The 18,864-nt window shown below is 43.0% G+C and overlaps 1 protein-coding gene across 2 annotated transcripts in view; it reads right to left on the reverse strand.

Moving 5' to 3' along the window:
- VIRMA (vir like m6A methyltransferase associated) overlaps positions 1–18,864 on the reverse strand; it is a 627,318-nt gene that overhangs the window by 107,825 nt on the left and 500,629 nt on the right. For both annotated transcript variants that reach the window (XM_069220484.1, XM_069220485.1), the window contains exon 21: positions 1,698–1,794. In XM_069220484.1, the coding sequence (XP_069076585.1) occupies positions 1,698–1,794 (97 nt within the window). The remainder of the gene's footprint in view (positions 1–1,697; positions 1,795–18,864) is intronic.

An 18,864-nucleotide genomic window follows, 5' to 3' on the forward strand; every position in this document is an offset into this window, starting at 1 on the left:
AAATCCACACATCAGATCGGAGTGGCTGAAAATCGCCACATTGCTGGAATTGAGCCAGAGAATCGCTGCATCACCTGCCTTGTGGCTGCAGAATCGACGCAGTGCCCACCTTGGGTGGAAGGATAGACACAATTCCTGTAGGACTGACGCAGCACCTGTTCAACCACTGCTCTATCCTCACCGTGCGTCTAGATTTTCCCACACATCGTCCCTTGGAGTCATTTTTGCATCAACCAGCACCGCAAGGAACCAAGGCGGCGTGACTGGAAACCAATTTTTAAAAGTCATATATTTGTCGGGTATGTTGGATTTTTGATGTTTTGTTCTTGTTTTATTCAGATAAATATTGGCTATTTTTCTAAACTGGTGTGGAGTCCTTTTGTAGTGTTTTCACTGTGTTACCCTGCATGTGTGTGTACAAATACCTTACACATTACCTCTGAGATAAGCCTGACTGCTCCTGCTAAGCTACCAAAGGGGTGAGCAGGGGTTATCTTAGCTATGTGGCTCCTTTACCCTGACTAGAGCGAGAGCCCCTACTTGAACAGGATGCAAACCCCTGCCAACTAGAGACCCCATTTATAACATTTATAATGTTCTCTCATTTTTCTCTTTTTGCATTTCTGTAAACAGCACAACTCTGCATGGTTTCATGGAACATTTTTCACTAATGTTTTTAGTTTGCCAATATCTGCTATAACTGAAATTAAAACAATCTGTGTCTGATGTACAATGTTTTTTTCCACACCAAAGTTGGGCTTATGAAAATAAAATGTTTTCAGCTCCTTTAAAAAACAAAGTTGTGATTCACAAAACTAGATGTGCATGTGGGTATTTCATGAGCACATACAGATTTCCCTTGAGGTTGGTTAGAGAAATGCACTGTAAGTGAGACACACCCAAGAGTCAAAGGTTTTCGGTTACTTAAGTGCTTTGCAATGTCTTTTGCAGAGTTCTCTGCACTATTAAACCTAGACCAAGATGAGCCAGGCGTGCATAAAGCATAAAGTGTGTGAAGTGCACAGGACACTACAATTCTTCCTTGGTGGGAGAGAAAAAGCGTGGGAGCGAAATTCATATTGGCATTTCTTCAGTGTGAAATAAAACATAACTTTTTTGTGGGATTTCACAAATTACTTAACACACATTGATTTTTTGAGGGCGGGGGGTGCATGTGTGGGGAAGAAATAAAATCCAATGGACTTTTTAATGTGAATAAAAAGCTTAATGTTTTTGTGAGGATTAACAAACTTGATATTTTTACATGTGCTGATTATCAGCAAAGGCCTAAGTCCACTAACTGAGTAAAGTTAGGGAAAACAAGTAAGAAAGGTGTGAAAATTGTCAAATGTTCTCAAATATCCTCGGGTGTTTCAGAAGCTGTACATAGTCCCACTTTGCATCTGACTATTTATTACCATTTTTTTCATTTTGATTTATGTATTTTTTTTAAAACATTTTTTTAGGTTCAGGCCCAATAGCTGTAATTGCCACAGGCTTCTCATCAACCCCAGGGATGCTAAATATTAAAAAATAATCTATGATCACCAGCGACGTAGTTTCCTTTTCCTTCCAAGTTAATCCTTAACATACTTCCAGTAAGGGCAAATACATGAAAGCATGATAGAATAAATTTAAACAATGGGCGCCTATCTTAGTGGCAAAAATATGGGTCACAGTTGAAATAGGATTCTTACCATGTCCAATTCAGTGTCGATTTCATCAGCCTGGAACGGTGAGAATGACAAAGCCTTGAGCTGCTCATCCATGACATCTGCCAGCACATACACAGTTCTGAAAAGAAACACACATATTTGTCACTGCATTCCGCGAACACAGGCTATAGCTGTCACAATGAGGGCAATAAGTCTGGACTTTCTCACAAAATTTCCAAATGTTAGCACATGCTTGCCCAATCACAAAGTCACAAAACATAACAAGAGCACCTTAATTTATGTAAAGTTTAAAGTAAAGGCAGGTGGCATAAATATAAGGCAAACTACCCATTTCAACACCATCAATTTGAGATTGCTCAGGGGTATAGTCACTATTAGGGAGGTTTGCTTCAACAGCTTTTAGGACAGAATTAAGCGAATGATTTGTGCACTGGACACTCCAAAAAGACCATGTCATCTCAAAAGATAGGAAATAGACTTTAAAATACACCTATAGCATGTCTATGGCCCTCACTATGAGTTGGCTGCGATTTGATGTGTATATATCCGTGGAGGTGGTGGAGCTATATTAGGGACCTTGGCTTGGGGACAGAACAAAACGGTTACTTACCTGTAGCAGTAGTTTTGCAACTTGAAAGATTTTTTGGATTCAAATGTTGTGAATTATTCCACCATCTAGCAGCTGCGTATGGAATTGTCTTTCTCTTATTTTCTGTGGGGGCATCATTGATGTCGACCACCATATGCAGCCATGTCCATCTTCTAATTAAGTAAGACGCCTCGGTGCATGGTAGCTATCTTCAGATTCTTTTTTCCCCTGGCGACTTGCTAGTGTTGGTTGACTTCCAAGAGATTTCTCCATTTACATTCCAAAACAACTAATTTCTTGAGAAGGCAGAATGGTTGCATGAGAATTCAGAAACATCTTCAAGCTACAAAACTACTCCCTACGGGTAAGTAACCATTTCGTTTTGCAGCAAAAATCCATTCTGGATTCACATGCAGTGCAGAGATGTTTTAGTGATATTCTCTTCCTTTGGGAGGTTGGGTTCAATTGAGTGCAAATTTGTGGCAAGATGTTTAAGTACTTGTTGTCCTGCTTGGGCTTCTTTATTAGCTTGACACCCACACAATAGTGCCTGGTGAACGTGTGTAGGAAAGACTTTGCCGCTGCCCGGCAAATGTCAATAATAACACATAGGCAATGAAAGCTAGCATTGTCCTTTTCTTCCTGCACTTTTGGTTTTATACACTTTTGGTTTCTTTCCAAATGCCACTCTTGTAGCATATCTGGATTGTTTGAATTATCCACCAGACAATAATTCAGTCGGTTACCTGTGAATCTTTGCTAGCTGCTGCAAAGGAGACAAAGAAAGGGTTTCCCTTTCTATATTACAAATTAGTACATCACTGGCCTTCTAATATTCAACATATGAATGGCAAAATGCTGGTAGTTGTATAGCTTGGTTAGGATGGTAGTGTGAAATTACTTAGGGAAGAAATTTTGGTTTCATCCTCATGACTATGCTATCATTGTGTATCTATAAGTAAGGATCTTGTGTGGTAAGAGCTTGTAGTTTTCCTCACTCTTCATAACAATGGGAAAATATGTCTTCAGCATTAACTATTTCAGGCCCGTCTTGTGCATGGTTTCAAAGCATGGTAACATCAACTGTGCAAGTACCAGATTTAAATTCCATAAAGGAGTGGGTGCTGACCTTGGTGAGGCTATTCTTTTCACCACTTCAAGAACAGTTTGATTACAGGTGTACTGAAAATACTTCTTCCTGTAACCCTTCTTCAATATGCCAATAGGGCCGACAAAGGTTTTTTAAGAAAAGCAAAAGACCGTCCCTCATCTATAAGGTATGTGAGGTACATGCCAATGGTAGTCTCCTAAACCCAGCTGTCCTTGTGTTGTTTCTTTTGCACCAGTGAATGAAACTACTCCACTTGGCCACGTAACACCCTGTTGTAGCTCATCTGTCTTCATTTAAGGACTTCAATTGACCTTTGTGGCAAAACCTAGATGACCAAACTATGGGCCTGATTCTAACTTTGGAGGACGGTGTTAAACCGTCCCAAAAGTGGCGGATATACCACCTACCGTATTACGAGTTCCATAGGATATAATGGACTCGTAATACGGTAGGTGGTATATCCGCCACTTTTGGGACGGTTTAACACCGTCCTCCAAAGTTAGAATCAGGCCCTATATGTCTTGAGAAGGCATGCTGCTAGGCTGTGGGTAGCTGGTCCTGGGTGGTACACCTTACCCCTTTGTGTTCTGAGCAGGCCCTACTAGGCTGGTAGTCTCATTACACTGTCCTGTGCCATTTCTACTAGCTCTGTAAAACAGGTGTCTGGCCCACTGGGGGCTGTCAGAATTAGTGTCACCTTACTTTGTTTGTACCTGTTGACTACTAGTGGTACAAATGGAAATGGGGAAAGGTGCATGCAAATTTCCCTGATTAGCCTATTGACAAGGCATTCCCTAGTGACAGGTGGTGTGGGTACATGGATGTGAAGCTGTGGCATCTTGCATTCTCTGGGTTTGCAAAGACATCCACTAATGGGTTTGCCCCATAGCTTGATTTGTTTTTGTATCTGTTGATTTAGCTCCCACTCATGAGAGGTGCTTGCCTGCATGCTTAACCTGTCTGCCTGTGTCTTTTGTATCCTAGGCAGGTATATGGCCATTATGGTCATCTTTCTCTGTATGGTCCATTTCCACTTGGGAAAGTGAGTATGACTTTGTACCTCCTGTTCGTTGTGGTAAAACTCTGTGGTTGTATTGTCCGTTTGGATCTGTAATGTTTTGTCCCTTATGTGTGCTTGGAATGACTTAAGGTTAAACCGAATGTCTTCAGTTCCAACACATTTATAAACTGTATCGCATCTTTTGGGCTCCAAACCACCCCCGTCCCACCTCTCACCACTACCACCATCCACTTTTCCCATGCGGGCCCTCCACATTATGTTGGGTTGTGAAGGTTAGGTTACACAGGGAGTTGGGCACATAAGAAGCCTGCCTACAGTAATATAACATACTCCATCACCATATCTCCTCCTGTATTTTCTCTGTGACAACAACTAGCTCTTACCAACTCCTGAAAGTGTGTGTTCATTGATTGACTCCTGAAGTGACCTTGTGTGTAACTGTGTGGGCAATTAGTGGAATGCAAGACGTGTTTGTTTCCAGTAGTTCCCCAGTGTTATCACTGTCCGAGCTTTCCTCTGCTAGTAAAGGTACATGTGCTCTGTTATTCAACTGGGCAAGCGCCGGATTCTCTAGAATTTAGTCTCATCCCCAGAAAAGGTTTTTTCCTCTCTGGGGCTTGGGGATGATTTTTATGTTTAGGAAGAACCCTAGTCTTTGTACTTGTCTTCATCACTGTGTTTATGCTTTCTTAGTGCTGTCTGAATGAGCCCATTTTTACTACTCACTTGTCCAGATTAGGGCACACATGGATGCCCTGTTTCCTCAAGCATGCTGCTACTACTTAACTTAGTTTTCTTCCGTGATTTTAAATTCCCTTGTAGCTTGTTGACAGCTTGTTGATTTCTTTGACTACTCCAAGTTTTTCTTCAACATCTTGCTTAAAATTAATTTTTTCCTGCTTTCACAATGGAGTGCTCGATGGCGCATCCAGGCCCAACAAAGAAAAATCAGAACCTGAACATGGCAGCTATGCGCAATGGCTTTCAGGTCTGGATGATGGACAAAGCACAAAATAGAGTCAGACAGACAACCACATGAAAAGAAAGACAGAAATTTGTTTATCCAACCACTGGATGGCAGAATAATGCACAGCACGTGAATCCCAAAAAGATTTCAGCTGCAAAACTTATGTTACTAGCAATTACAAGTAGGCAGTTTTCACATATTTCTGCAAGAAAAATGCACTGACATTTCCTGCCTGCTCTGAGCAGGCAGAAAGTATCCTGAGGGGTCCTGGTTTTGGGGAGACGTTGTTTGGGGTGGGGTAGGGTGGAGGAGAGATGTGTGGAGGGGTGAGGTTGCAGGACATGCTTTTGTATGTCTAGGGGGGCATTGTCTGCTCAGACTGCTGCAGAAGGTTGCCAGTGGGGGGCCAACTGAGACTGGCTATGTATTACATAGTAAGAGGAGCAGTCTACAGAGTCACAGTCCAGTGAACGGCGGGCAGTGCACTGGAGGTCAGAGGTCTTGCTGGGGCAGAAAACTTAGTGTTTCTGCTCTGGAATCCTGTTCAGCAGAACATTCGCGTAGGGTGTGCCGCTTGTGGTGCTAGAAGTTGGCGACTCGCATCAGCGCCCCATCGCACATACTGCATCTCAGCAGTTGACGACCACTATTCCCACCTGGCCTCTGTTACCATCCATGTCGGTACTACACGGCAGGCACTTACCTTGATGATTTGAGGGCCTCGAAGCGCTGGTAGTGCATAGTCAAGCATCCGATATGATATGTGCTGAGTAGGCTGCCTGTTGTTGCTAAGAAGCAGAGGAAGAACTAAGCAACAATTTAACTTTTGGATAAGCATGATTTTAAGTCAAGCTTTGGACCAGGGACTGTAAAAAAGGAAGGGTGTGGCAGCGCCATTGGCCTCTTGCTTGCTAGTGCCTCCATCCCTGCCTGACCCTGCCCATTTTTGCTTGTTCGTGCCTCAACTGCGATTAGGATTACAGAACGAAATAAGTGAGGTGAAAAAGGTGAAGGGAGGGAGTACTGCGAATATTAAAGAGAAAATATTAAAATACTTAAGTATAGAAGTGAGCAGCAGTGAGGCATTGTGAGGCAGCGAGGAGGAGGAGGTGAGGCGGCACTTGAGGGGCTGTTTGCAAAACCTTGAGGTGGCTCATTAGGCATTGATTACCAGCTGCTTCTGCTACTCCTCCTTCTTTTTCCTGGCCTCCTGGACTTTCCTAAAAAATAAGCTGAGCTCAAATTAAATTGAACCAAATCGAGCCAATTAACAAAGGCTAATTGCCCCAAGTGTGCTAGCGCCCATCTTGGCCCTCTTTGTGTTCAAGTAACATCAAAAAAAGAACACGTAGAAGAACCACGACGACTGAGATCCTGGCCTAGCACATAGGTCAGCACACAGGCCCAGCACATAGGGATGGGAGGAGGGCTTGGTGGCCCCGAAAGGTAAACTGAAGTTCTTGGAGACCTGTGCTAGCACTGTAGGACTTTGCCCATCTGAAAACGGTGATTACATAACACCATCAACCCTGGCTACCTGCCATTAATATATCACTGAGATCTGAAATCACCAACATGATAAGATTCATCAAAATATAACCAATGTGACAGAAAAATATAATTAAAGCTAACATTACCTACTTGCCACTTAGCTGTTGATAATAAGATCTGGCCGGCAGAGGGGAAAGATGCTAGCCCCCAACAAGAGAAAGTGGGAGACAGCACTGGATGAAACAGCCCCAGAAAGAAGGCCCAGCAAGCATTTGCAATGCAATAGGTCTCTTATTTTCTTGAGTTAGAGCTATTGGCATTGTAAATTCATAAATGGACTTTTCTTGCCACATAAATTGGTCAACCCTGTCTCATAATTTTGTCTTTTCCTGACACGTTTTGGTGGTCACTGGCAGCTACTGACATCAGAAATCACAAGCTCTTGAGGAGAGACAATGGAAAATAAGGCTGGAAAAGTATTTTATTTTTATTTTAACAGAATAAAGTCTTGGAAGCATTCTTGCCTTGCATTTCCACAAAGCTCTAATGAAGTTAACAATAGCAGAGCAGACTGAGAAGATGTAAGGCTCCAGTAAAGGAGATAAGCAATGCCCTGTGTGCAATCTCCTGTGTGCTGGCAGGGAGGTGCACTGGAGGAGAGACTCCAGATGTGAGGTTTAGCAAGTTTTACATCATTGCTTCTGGGTTTAGTTACATTATACCAGAAAGGGCACAATGTGGCTTTTGTGAGCAGTGAGCTAAACAACAGGGTGTTTCTTTTGTAAAATAAGCTTATTTTAGGAGCCAGAGGTGAGGACAGCACTGGAATAAAGCCAAAACAAATGTCAGCAAAATGGGAGGAGGTGGAACAGAATGCTGCAATATAACCCAGTGGCTACCAGCCTAAAATACCGACAGTGAAAAGGGAGCACTAAAGAAATGCCAAAGTAGTCCATCACAGCAACAGATAAAGAAACCAAAGTGGAATAATACAGTAGTTGGTCTCTCTGAAACAGAAAAAGGAAGGAGAAAAAGGCAGAACTGACCACTAGCGAGCAAGAATTTTTAAAAGTCACTGCAACGAACAAATGAAATTGATTTAAGCAATAAGAAGTATGCTAAAAGTATAAATGAGGTTGAACGCTTCCGCTCAACCTAGAAATGCAAGGTCCAAGAGTGTATATTAGATAACAGCAACCTAGATATGGAGGGTGGATAAGAAGTAGAGGAAAACACAAAGGACACAAATTTGGCGGAAGATGGAATGGAAGATCGTAAAATTCAAGAGCAATTCAAGGAAGTGAACTCACTAAACAGGCCCCCTAAGACAACTGTTCTTATTTTCAAGCTCTAACAGGTTAAGTGTTCAGTTAAGGGTGATCATGATCTCTGAGAAGGACAAGGTGGGTTTTCTGCTCACACCCACAAGATTACCTCTTCAAGTGGTCTCTGATCTTGCAAGGGATGAGATTAATGGAACTATACGGCAGACTTCCATCTATGTTCCTCTACTGCCAACGATTGTGATCCAAAAAGGTCACCTACCTCAAAGCCAAATCATGGAGAATGACTTTCCTGACATCAGACGAGGCAAAGCTTGGCTGGCAGACCAGCTGGCAGACTGGATACCGTCAGCGCCACAATTGTCATGTGAGATCAATACTATACAAAAACAATGAACTGAAGACGACAGCTTAAACAATGCTCAGTATACATACCAACCTTTTCCTGAGTTGAGGACCAGCAGGTCAGGGGAGTAAGATACCCCAGATATACCAAGGTAAAGTAATGACTACAACAGAGGGAACCCACACTGCTGGCAATTATGAGAGGATGTCGGGACAACTCCCTTGGGACAGCAAATCACCCAAATAGATGGTGCAAGTGCAAAATAAGGACGGGGATACACAAACAACAGTGGGTTCAAATAATATGTGGGTGGCAATCCTGAATTCAATGCAAGCAACAGTTATGGCTCTCAAGCATCATGCAAATAAAATTTACATCTAGGTGCATCTTCTTAATACCATGGCAGTCTTTATTTCTGGAATCGATGATAAACTTGAAAAAATTAAACTCCTTAATCACAACAGTTAAAAAAAAAAACACCCTAATGATTTCACCATATGCTCATGTAAAGAGATGGGTATTAGACTGGCGCACCTCCCTGTGATCATAAAAGAAATCCTGGGGGAAGTTAAAACTGGCTTTGCTACAGGGAGTGCTCAAATCATGCCACCCTCAGTTACTTTGTTGGATGGAAGCAGTGACCGTATTCAATCATGCAAACAGGAGGAATGAGTGTGGAGAACAGAGTCCTGCTCGATTGTAGCTGAGGGAGAGGAGACTGGCCTAGGCCAGTGAGGAATTTATGCTGGCCAAGAAAGCATAGCCAGCACGTACCTGGGGCAGCACAGAGCCCTCCTCAAGAAGGAACCAACGCTCCAATCCATATGACAACAAGCATTTGCAATGCAATGGGTCTCCTGTTTGCTCGAGTTAGAGCTATTAGCATTGTAAGCTCCTAACCGGACTTTTCTTGCCACATAAACTGAAAATGAAAAGTAAAATAGTTTCACATAAGCAAGCCGACGGCCGCCATGACCGTGAAGCAGACAAACAAAAGGAAACAGAAGTTCACTTGCAATGAAACGTATCGGCAAAAGTGTAATTATCCCTGTAACCAGCAAAACTGCAATTATCCATGTAGCATGGTTGATGTAATGCAAAGCGCTCAACTACTGCCCAGTGAGAACGTGCTGCCTACGAAACAAAGAGAAAAAGTATTCCAGAAACCAAATGGAAAACAAGGAGCCTTGTATGTTTTCAGTAGATGGCCGGTGTGCTTGAGGAGGGCTAAACATCAGAAAAGGCAATATGTATCCATGCCTTTCACTAATGAAATCAAGCAAATTTTAAAAGGCAAGCCCACAAACCAACTAAACTGATGGGCGTAATATGAGCGTGGTTACAAGCCCATAGAAAGATTACAACAGGAACAGAGAGCTTTGTGCGCTCAACCCTAAAAAGCGAGCAGATACATGCAAGGAAGGGTAGAAATAAAGCCTTTCCGAGATGTGAAAGTCCCATAAAAGCACCCTCAACCACATGAAGATATAGGGCATGACAGAGAGGACCTTTCAGGTGCCAGGCCCCACTCACCTGATCCTAGTCCCATCACGAAAGCGCCGGATGTTGGTCCTGCCATAGTAGCAGGGCATCCACCGTAAGATAAGGTTACTATTGATTCTATCAAACAGGACCAAGTGAGAACAGGCAATCCTTTATTGGCGGAAGGGGTCCCTTGGCAAAATAAAGATGCTTATTCGGAAAACCGCAAGAAAGAAGTAACGCAAACCATAGTAACCTCGGATCTCCTACACCGGCGCTTGGGGGACCTGGGCGTCAGGGAAGCCATCAGGCGAGAAATCATAAAGAAGAAGCGTACCAAATCATAGACTCAATAAATCAGGATCCCGTGGAGACATTGTTACATCAGCCTGTGACTAAAACCCTGAAGAGGAAAGAGAGGGGCCCCGTGGGCAAGCAGAATCCTGGAGCCAAGTGGTAGGAAAGGACCACTGTGAAGTTGATGGCGGATATACTGGACCCAAAACTGTGCCCATTGATCACCTAAGATTGGCTGATTGCAAATATACACAAATGGAGTTCCCGCGCTTAAATCAAGGACATTTTAAATCGGTCAAGCATCTTAAAACTAATAAAGGCTCTTGCAGGCTTAGAGCATGAAGTTTCAGAGGATATCCTTGTCATTAATTTTTTTTATCAGCAAGAAGGAGGCAGCTTTCAGATCCCACCATTGTTACCTTCTCTAACATATATCCTCCTGCCCATATTCTAGAGAGGAACAAGTTGTTGAAAGCCTAGGGTATAGAAGCAAAAGCCTACCAGGCAGATAGATTTCCTTATCCATTTTTAGAGTAACAACAAATGGACAAGAACCTAGATACTACTGTGTCTGTAATAAGAGGAACGACTGAAGATACGCCACTATGGGCCATAACACCGGTGTCTCAGGCCAGCCAAACATCACAATTCAGTTAAGCAGAGGAGAGGGGCACCCTGAGCAGCAAGGATTAGAATAAAAGATGTATCTCAAAATGGCTGGAGTTGGTTACCTTCAGCTCTATCCCAGGCAGCAGTTTGTAAACATTTAACAGTAGCCCAGTATACAATCTCTGATTGGGACTACCTGTCCATCTGTTCTTGGAACATAGGGGGCCTTGAGACAAAAATTGAAGATCCTGCAGTCGTACAATATTTAGGCTCCTTCGACATATTTATGATTCAGGAGACCTGGGCTCGAGTCAATTTCCCTCTCATCGGATATGAGGGATTCAGGAAGTTGGCTGAAAAAAACAACTCTAAGAAGAGCAAAGGGTGGCTTGCCGATCTACATTAATACTAATTTATCAGCAGAGATCACAGAACTGCACACAGATGAGCCTGTTAGCCCCAAGAGAAGGACGATAATTGCAGAAAAGCTTGCGGCGCATATGTCTCTTCTAAAGAATGAGTATCACACATTATATTGGCTGGGTTCAGATGATTTTAACCTTTATCTAGTTTACAGTCTGAATGAGGAGCTTGCAGAAGTAGTGGGGCCATTACCAGAGCAAAAGATACCAGAAAACTTTGAGATAATAAAAATGGAGAAAAGCTAGTCAGGGCGTGTGAGTTAGTTGGCCTCTGGACCTTGACCTTGACCTTGAATAGCCAGAAGACACTCGTCCAGCATGGATGATGGCATCGGGTGCGTCGGTCTCTTTTTTAGACTACAAACTGGTGAACTTGCCACTATATAATCATGTGCAGGATTTTAAAATAGTTCATCGCCAGGAGAGCAATCACCACATACAAGTAATTATGATACCAACTCCCCTGTGTCAACACGAGGTGGTAACAGTTTTGCAAGGAGACATTGGCACAGAAAATTTTAAACGCTTAAAGTGGACCTCGCGTACAATCAAGGATCAGGCAGAGGAAGCTGTGGTCATCCTTTAGAATAAGGTTGCAGAAGGTTCTGACTCAATATCAGCATGAGGGGTATTCGTAGGGGTAGAAGCGCTCCTTGAGTGTGGAAAAAGAGCAGTCATGCCACAATCTATAAGTTTGAGAAGAACTTATGTAGACAGACTGCTCAAACAATTACAACAGGCTCCAGGTGATAAGAACATATTAAAAAGTCTGCGTATCGAGATGAGATTGCTAAAAAGATATATATGGGCATATCAAAAAATTAAACATGAAGTGCTCTGAGTCAAGTTGCTGCATGCCTTGAAGTCGAAAGACTCCAAAAAAGATTTCTGGAAATGTATTAATAACATCGAAAAGGTCCTACGGCAGCCCACAGTGCGGATATATGTTCGAGTGACTGGGTAGGACATCTGAAGTCCCATTTTTGAAAAAGCACCTACAACTTAACTGGCACAGAAAGATCCCAGAAGGACAGCTGGGTAAGTGACCCACTGACACCATTAGAATATACAAACAAGGAAATATGAAAGACCATTAAAAAAAATCTCAGCCTGACTGGACTCGAGGCCCCAACAGATTACCCCAAGCACTGTTTAAGCACTCAACTCCTGAGATGGGCAACCTTTTTGGCAGCAATGTTTAAATCCGTTTTAGAGAAATGTATTATTCTTGGAAGCTGGAATGGTTTGATCATTCATCCATCTTTAAAGTTGGGGGTCGCATCATCACCAAGCAACTATCACTTAATCGAGCTTATGGATGCAGAACGTAATTATTTTTCTACCTTAATAATACTTAATGATCTGGGAGCATGGGTTTCAGACACGAACAGGCTCCTAATTAATCAAACTGGATTTGCAAAGAGCCAAGGTACACAAAATAAATCTCTTGGCAGTAGGACTGACCCTTGGTAGACGTGAAGCAACAGGCAGCCACCTTTATATGTGCTTTGCTGATATTAAGGCAGCGTTTGATTGCATATCATGTGTTAGGCTATGGGCAAAACTCCAGCAGTGGTGAATTTCATCTAACATCTTAAATGCCATTATCCTGTTATACTTGTACACGTGGGTTAAGATCAAAATTGGGGATGGAGCCCACCTGTCAAGAGAAGTGAAAACGTCTTCCATATAAAACCATGGATGCGTTTTGGCACCCTTTCTCATATATTTCAGATCTCTCCACAGAATTGGACATAATAGCATCCCATGCTCTGAGCCTTGGTGGCCAGTCACTGCCAAATATTCTATATGCAGATGATCGGCTGCTGCTCAGTAATACAAGAATAGGCTTACAGAGATTATTAACTTGCCTTGGTTCATATGCAGAGGTTAATGGGCTCGAGATAAATCGTAAAAAGACAAAAGTTATTCCGTTTAACCGCCGTATCGTACTCAAATGCAAATGGCATGTAAATGGAGAAATGATTGATGAAACCCCAGAATGTGTGTATTTAGGAGTTAAAATAGATGTAAAAGCTACATTTGCCCATCATAGAGAAGCGATTAGAAATAAAGCTCAGCTTCCCAATCACACCTTTACCATGTTAGCAAAATCTATGCGGGGGCATAACCTCCAGCCACTGAGTGCAGTGATCAAAGCTAAACTGCTACCAGCCCTTTCATATGGAACAGAAATTATAGGTGCAGAGGCCAGCCTTCTAGATAAAATTATGGTGAGATCCTATAAGCATTCTATCTGTTTACCATCATCCGGATTGCCTGCCCAAGTTGAGTTGTAGTTTTCATTGATTCAGCAGACAATTGCCAGGCCCGCAGTAGCTGAGGGTACACTGGCCAATTTAGTCTGGTCTGAAATTAATCGTCGAAGAGGGAACGGTGAGTACAAATAGTACCTTGAAAAAAGTTGGTGCTGGGCGATTTATGGAATCTCAATATTACTGACCGTGCTTTTAGAAGAGCAGTAAATAAATCAATGCAATTACAAAACTGGCTGGATGATAAAAGTAGAGTGGCCAAGCCTTTGCATTGGGTGGCTGGTCTTGAGGTCCTATGGTGTTGAAAGAGACTCCCCTCTTCTGGGAGCTGCTTATCATTTGAAGATTTAACAGAAATTATTGGCTTTCAGGTTCGTGATATTCCAAAATTCGCATTTTTGCCAAAGTGGAGACAGGATAAACCAAGAGACGACTGGAAATGCCATTTATGTCATTAAGTGGATGAGTCATTGCAGCATATAGTTTGTATCTGTCCTGTTCTTGATCAGCAACGAAGAAGTCTGTTGAAAAAGGAATTTAATGAATTGGGGGTCAGATCCTGAGGATCAGCCATAACTGAGTCATTAGATACAAGAAATATAGTGCTTACTATTCGATTGATACAGTTTCTGAACATTTTTAAATTCTTGGTCAAAGTGGAATTACAAAAATACATGAGATCAGGTTGAACAGTGGGGAAAGCTCCAGATAAGAGTATTACTTTTCTGGAAAATGTATTAACTTATGGTAGGATGCTAGGGGCATTGTAGCTTGGTAGGTACCCGATCCCATCAGCTTTTACGTAGTTAGCCTGCCTATCTTAAATCAGTAACATAATGAAATATCAGAATACGTTGACTAACTTGTGCCTTTTTGCACACCATACAAGTTTAGCCAGTTTCTGTTCACTAAGAATATCAACATTGGCATTTTTGGGTATTTCTGCCTCTCATTTAGGCCTTTAATCAAGGCGGGCTGTTAGGGTCCGAGGAACGAGTTGGTTCCCTATCCCACCTTTGCAAACATTATATTGGACATGGTTTGTGACTTTTAATCTTAGATAGGATTTTTTGCCGGTATTTATCACATGTCTTGCATATCTGCACATCACATTGGTAGGCAGCACCCTTGTATATAGGATATTAAGACACCGGCACTATAGCACAATTGCACGTTGTATAACGATACCTCAATCATTCATTCATAGTGTCTGTACCCAGAATTAACAGGTATGGAGTTATCAAACTAGATATGTGCAGGCCCAGAGACTCTCAAATGCGACTTGTGGTGTTTCACCAAGAGTTATCACTCAGAGTAAAATAACCCAAATAGTAATGAGGGCCTGTGTTTCTATTAGTGTCATTGAATAGCTCTTTTAAGGGATACTACAGGTGCATTAATCAGCTTTCGATCAATTATCTCAAAGGCTCTTTGCTGAGGCTAAAGGCAGTGAGCACAATCCCTAAAACAACTGCTCTTAACTATATTGTAGTTAACTGGGACACAGCTGGGACAATAGGAGAGCCTGGGAGATGATGACTATAGCTGCAAAGAACAGCAGTGGTAGGTTTCAATACAAAACCGATTAAGTGAACCATGCCTGTAATAAATCCACCAATGTATTAACAACAAGGTCCAAAAAAAAAAAAAAAACACCCCACACAAAACAGGGAGGCACACAAATGAAACCTCAGACAAGCAAACAAATGACACAACCAGACCTCATTTGGAGTCTGGTGTGATTTGGGCATGTTGATGGCAATCCCAAAGTTGTCAGGAGGTTTGCTGTCATCTGGAGGTGGTCTACATCTGACTGTGGTAGGCTCATTTTAGCAGCCAATCATCAAGATAGGAGAAAAGTTGAATTCAAGAGATTTAAAGATGTTCTGCGACCACTGCCATCATGTTTGTGGACACCCAAGTGACTCTGGTGAAGCTGAACGAGAGCACAGTGAATTGGAAATACTCTTGACCCACCTTGAACTGCAAACAGTATCAGTGTGACTGCAGGAAGAATACATTAAAGTAGGCATCCCGCAGGTCCAACGCCACCATCCAGTCACCTGGATCCAAGGCAGACAGAGTGGGGCTAGCGTGAGCATCTTGAATGTGTCCTTCTACAAAAAGGTGCTTACAGGGCAGAGACCTCAGATCAGATGAAGACCTCTGTGCTTCGACCCGAGGAAAGAGCTGGAGTAACAGTCCCTATGTTTGAGGACCAGGACCCTCTCTAAGACTCCTTTGGTCAAAAGTGTCTGCACTTCTTTGCACAAGATGGACAGGTGCTCCTCTCAAAGATGCTCTGATGTGGGCAGGAGGTGCAGTAGGTCTAAAAGGAAAGGCAGGGCTTAAACTTGTTAAGCAGTCTGAAGGACTCACTTGATAGATATTATCTTTTGCCACCTTTGGAGCAAATGCCTGATCTTGCCTCCCACAGGTTGGCCGTGTGCCACTAAGAGCAAACTAAATCAGTTTGGAAGCTAATGTCGCAGGGGTGGGGGACTGGACGGTGATCTGCCTCTTATACCCTGGGTGTTGTCTGCTTGATACCTACCCCCAACCCTGAAAAGAATGGGTGTCAGCTGCAGGGGCAGTGCGCATTGGCATTATCAGTAAGTCAACCTTCTGAAGTAGCCACAAAAGGGATGAAACTGATGAAGATACAGCTTCACAGGGTGGAAAGGCCCAAGGAGCATACAGTGGGCACATCTTTCTTTAAAGTGTTTCAATGCAAATCAGCATTTGAGACTGAAATCCACAGGACAGCTTCATCACACAGCATGTCAATAAAGAGGTTTGCACGTCAACTGAGAAGATCATGGATCTCATCCAAGTGTTTTATTGAAGCGTCATGCTAGTTCCAACTGCTTTGCTCAAACAGTCAGTAGAGTCCAGACCAGACTGGATGATTTATTGTGAAGCATCCTGCCCATCCTTGATGGTTTGAGTCAGGTTGGTCCAAAATTAATTTGGAACTGCTCCAAAGATCTTGCCAACCATGTTTTATAAAGCAGGAGTATCTCTCCACAGCAACAGCAGATGTTGACCAGGGCGGCTAGAAAACGTCTGCTTCCCGAATGCTTTGATTTGTTTAGACGCTGTCTGGGGGGAGACGCAAGGAATAAATCGGAGTTCACTCTAGTGGTGACTGTCTGAACTACAAACATTTATGGTGTAGGGTGCTGTGTCAAAAAGTCAGGGTCATCTGACCTAGACCCGGTATCCATAAGAGTATCAATGAGGGCTTCATTAAATGGAAACTTGTCCAGGCTGCAAAACCACTGTCAATACGTTAACTCTGACTTCCATAGTTTAGCAGTTGTGAAATTAATACCTTCACTGCCCATCTCATTACAAAAGCAAATGAGGCCCCATTCATGGCTCAAGGAGAGAACACAACCCTGTGTCTGTGGAAGATTTCAACCAACTGTCCTCCTGCAAGTCTATTGTTAAACTGTCATCATCAAACTGTTGGGGTAAATAAGCCCCCTTATCTTCAATGTCATCTCTGAACTCTGATTGGCTCTGAACCTAAACATTGATGGAGCACTGGGATGTGGCACTGAGACAAAGGCAGGACTCTATATCTGAATCGGCTTGGACTATAGTTATGAGGGCCTTCCTCTTGTGCAGACGTCCATGTCAAAGGGATGTGCATGGATTTCTGTATCTGATTTAAAGACGACTCCAGTGTCGGAGGGGAACTCGAGGTGGGCTCAGGAGGCACAGACAGCCGTAACCTGACTGGAGGCCTCTGTGGGTCCTTGGGGCCCCAAAGAAGTGCCAAAGGGAGCCAGAAAAGTGCCAAATATTTGCAACATGGGCTCCCTAAAAGCCTCAATCTGCTGCAAGGTTGCTGATGGAGCAAGAGATTTGGAGTGTATCGGGATCAGTTGTGGGACCGGCTCCTGGGCGAGCGACTGGGAGTGAGACTATGAGGCACCCTGACGTCCGAGACTTCTCAGAGAAAGGTGGGAGTGGGACAAATGCCCTTTAGCCTTCTTGTGCTTTTGCTTTGACTTGCTGGAAGACTTGGCCCATGATAAGGACAAGCCACAGGAGTTGCCACAAGAGCAGGAACAAGTCCGTACCCTCAACTCTGCATGGGATTTTCAAGACTTATTTTGGTGTTCTGTGACATACAGCTTCACTTCACATTTCCAGATCACCTTCAGATTCATAAGAACACTGCTCGCAGGACTTGAAGTCCTGTCCTGAACTAAAAAAGCAGAGGCACACCTCGTGGGAAATCTGTCACAGACAAGGCATAAACCCTACAGAAATAGAAGGGGCATCATTCCCATTCACACTGACAAAAAGGATTTTCACAGGAAAAAACTCACCCACTGACGAGGTCAAATTTGGGAGTGGGCTTTGGACTTATATAGGTGGCACTAACATGCAGCTCCATCATCTCTTCTAGGACTGAATGAAATCAACTTAGAGCCGCACCGTGCCACCTACCAGCATATGGCAGCAATGCGGTTTAAAATTTTCAAGATCCAGCCTGGTGCCTAAGGATATTCCAAAAGTGAGGAATCTGTGGTTAGAAGTATCCATTAGAAAAATACAATTCCTGGGAGGGATGGGCAGAGAATAACAAATACGGCTAAGCTTTTGGAATTTGCCCAACAGTGTCCTGAGCTCAGTCGTGAAAATGGAAAGCAAACTTTCAAGGCTATGTCCATCAAGGTCACAATGTAGGATTTATTGGGACTCCTTGCATTATTGTTTGAGGAGAGGGACATGGAAAAGTGTTCAGTAAGACCTATATTAATGATAGGTGGTATGCTTTCCTCTGAACCCTCCTGGTAGGCTACTAAGAACAAACCAATGTCACAAGGCCAAACAGGAAAAGAAGGAAGAAAATAGCATCACCACAGTGTAATTACAAAATATTCAAAACACACAAGGAGTGCTTGGAAAAGCAGAACTAAAGAAAGTGTTACAGGTTGAGAGGTATTGCATATTATTTTTTGCCAATATTAGCCCAAAATGCTCAATAATCAGAGGGAGTTGCAAAATATGAACAGATAATTCTAAGCTCAGCCTCACTGCTGCATCCAGTCAGAATGCACATTTCTCACAACCAAAGGGTTTTCATGTTTTCACATACTAAGGCAGCTTGAAATTTAACAGTAACATTTAAAACTGAGGAAGCCCCTACCTGAATGTAGTAAGACCATAGAGAATAGAAACACCTGTCACTGCGTCCTCCCTCACCACCTGAATACACTAAAACGGATGAATTCTCACTCAGTGGCCACAATATACAAAAATCAATGCTGAGACCA

This window comes from Pleurodeles waltl, chromosome 2_2, assembly GCF_031143425.1.
Source record: "Pleurodeles waltl isolate 20211129_DDA chromosome 2_2, aPleWal1.hap1.20221129, whole genome shotgun sequence".
Taxonomy (NCBI): domain Eukaryota; kingdom Metazoa; phylum Chordata; class Amphibia; order Caudata; family Salamandridae; genus Pleurodeles; species Pleurodeles waltl.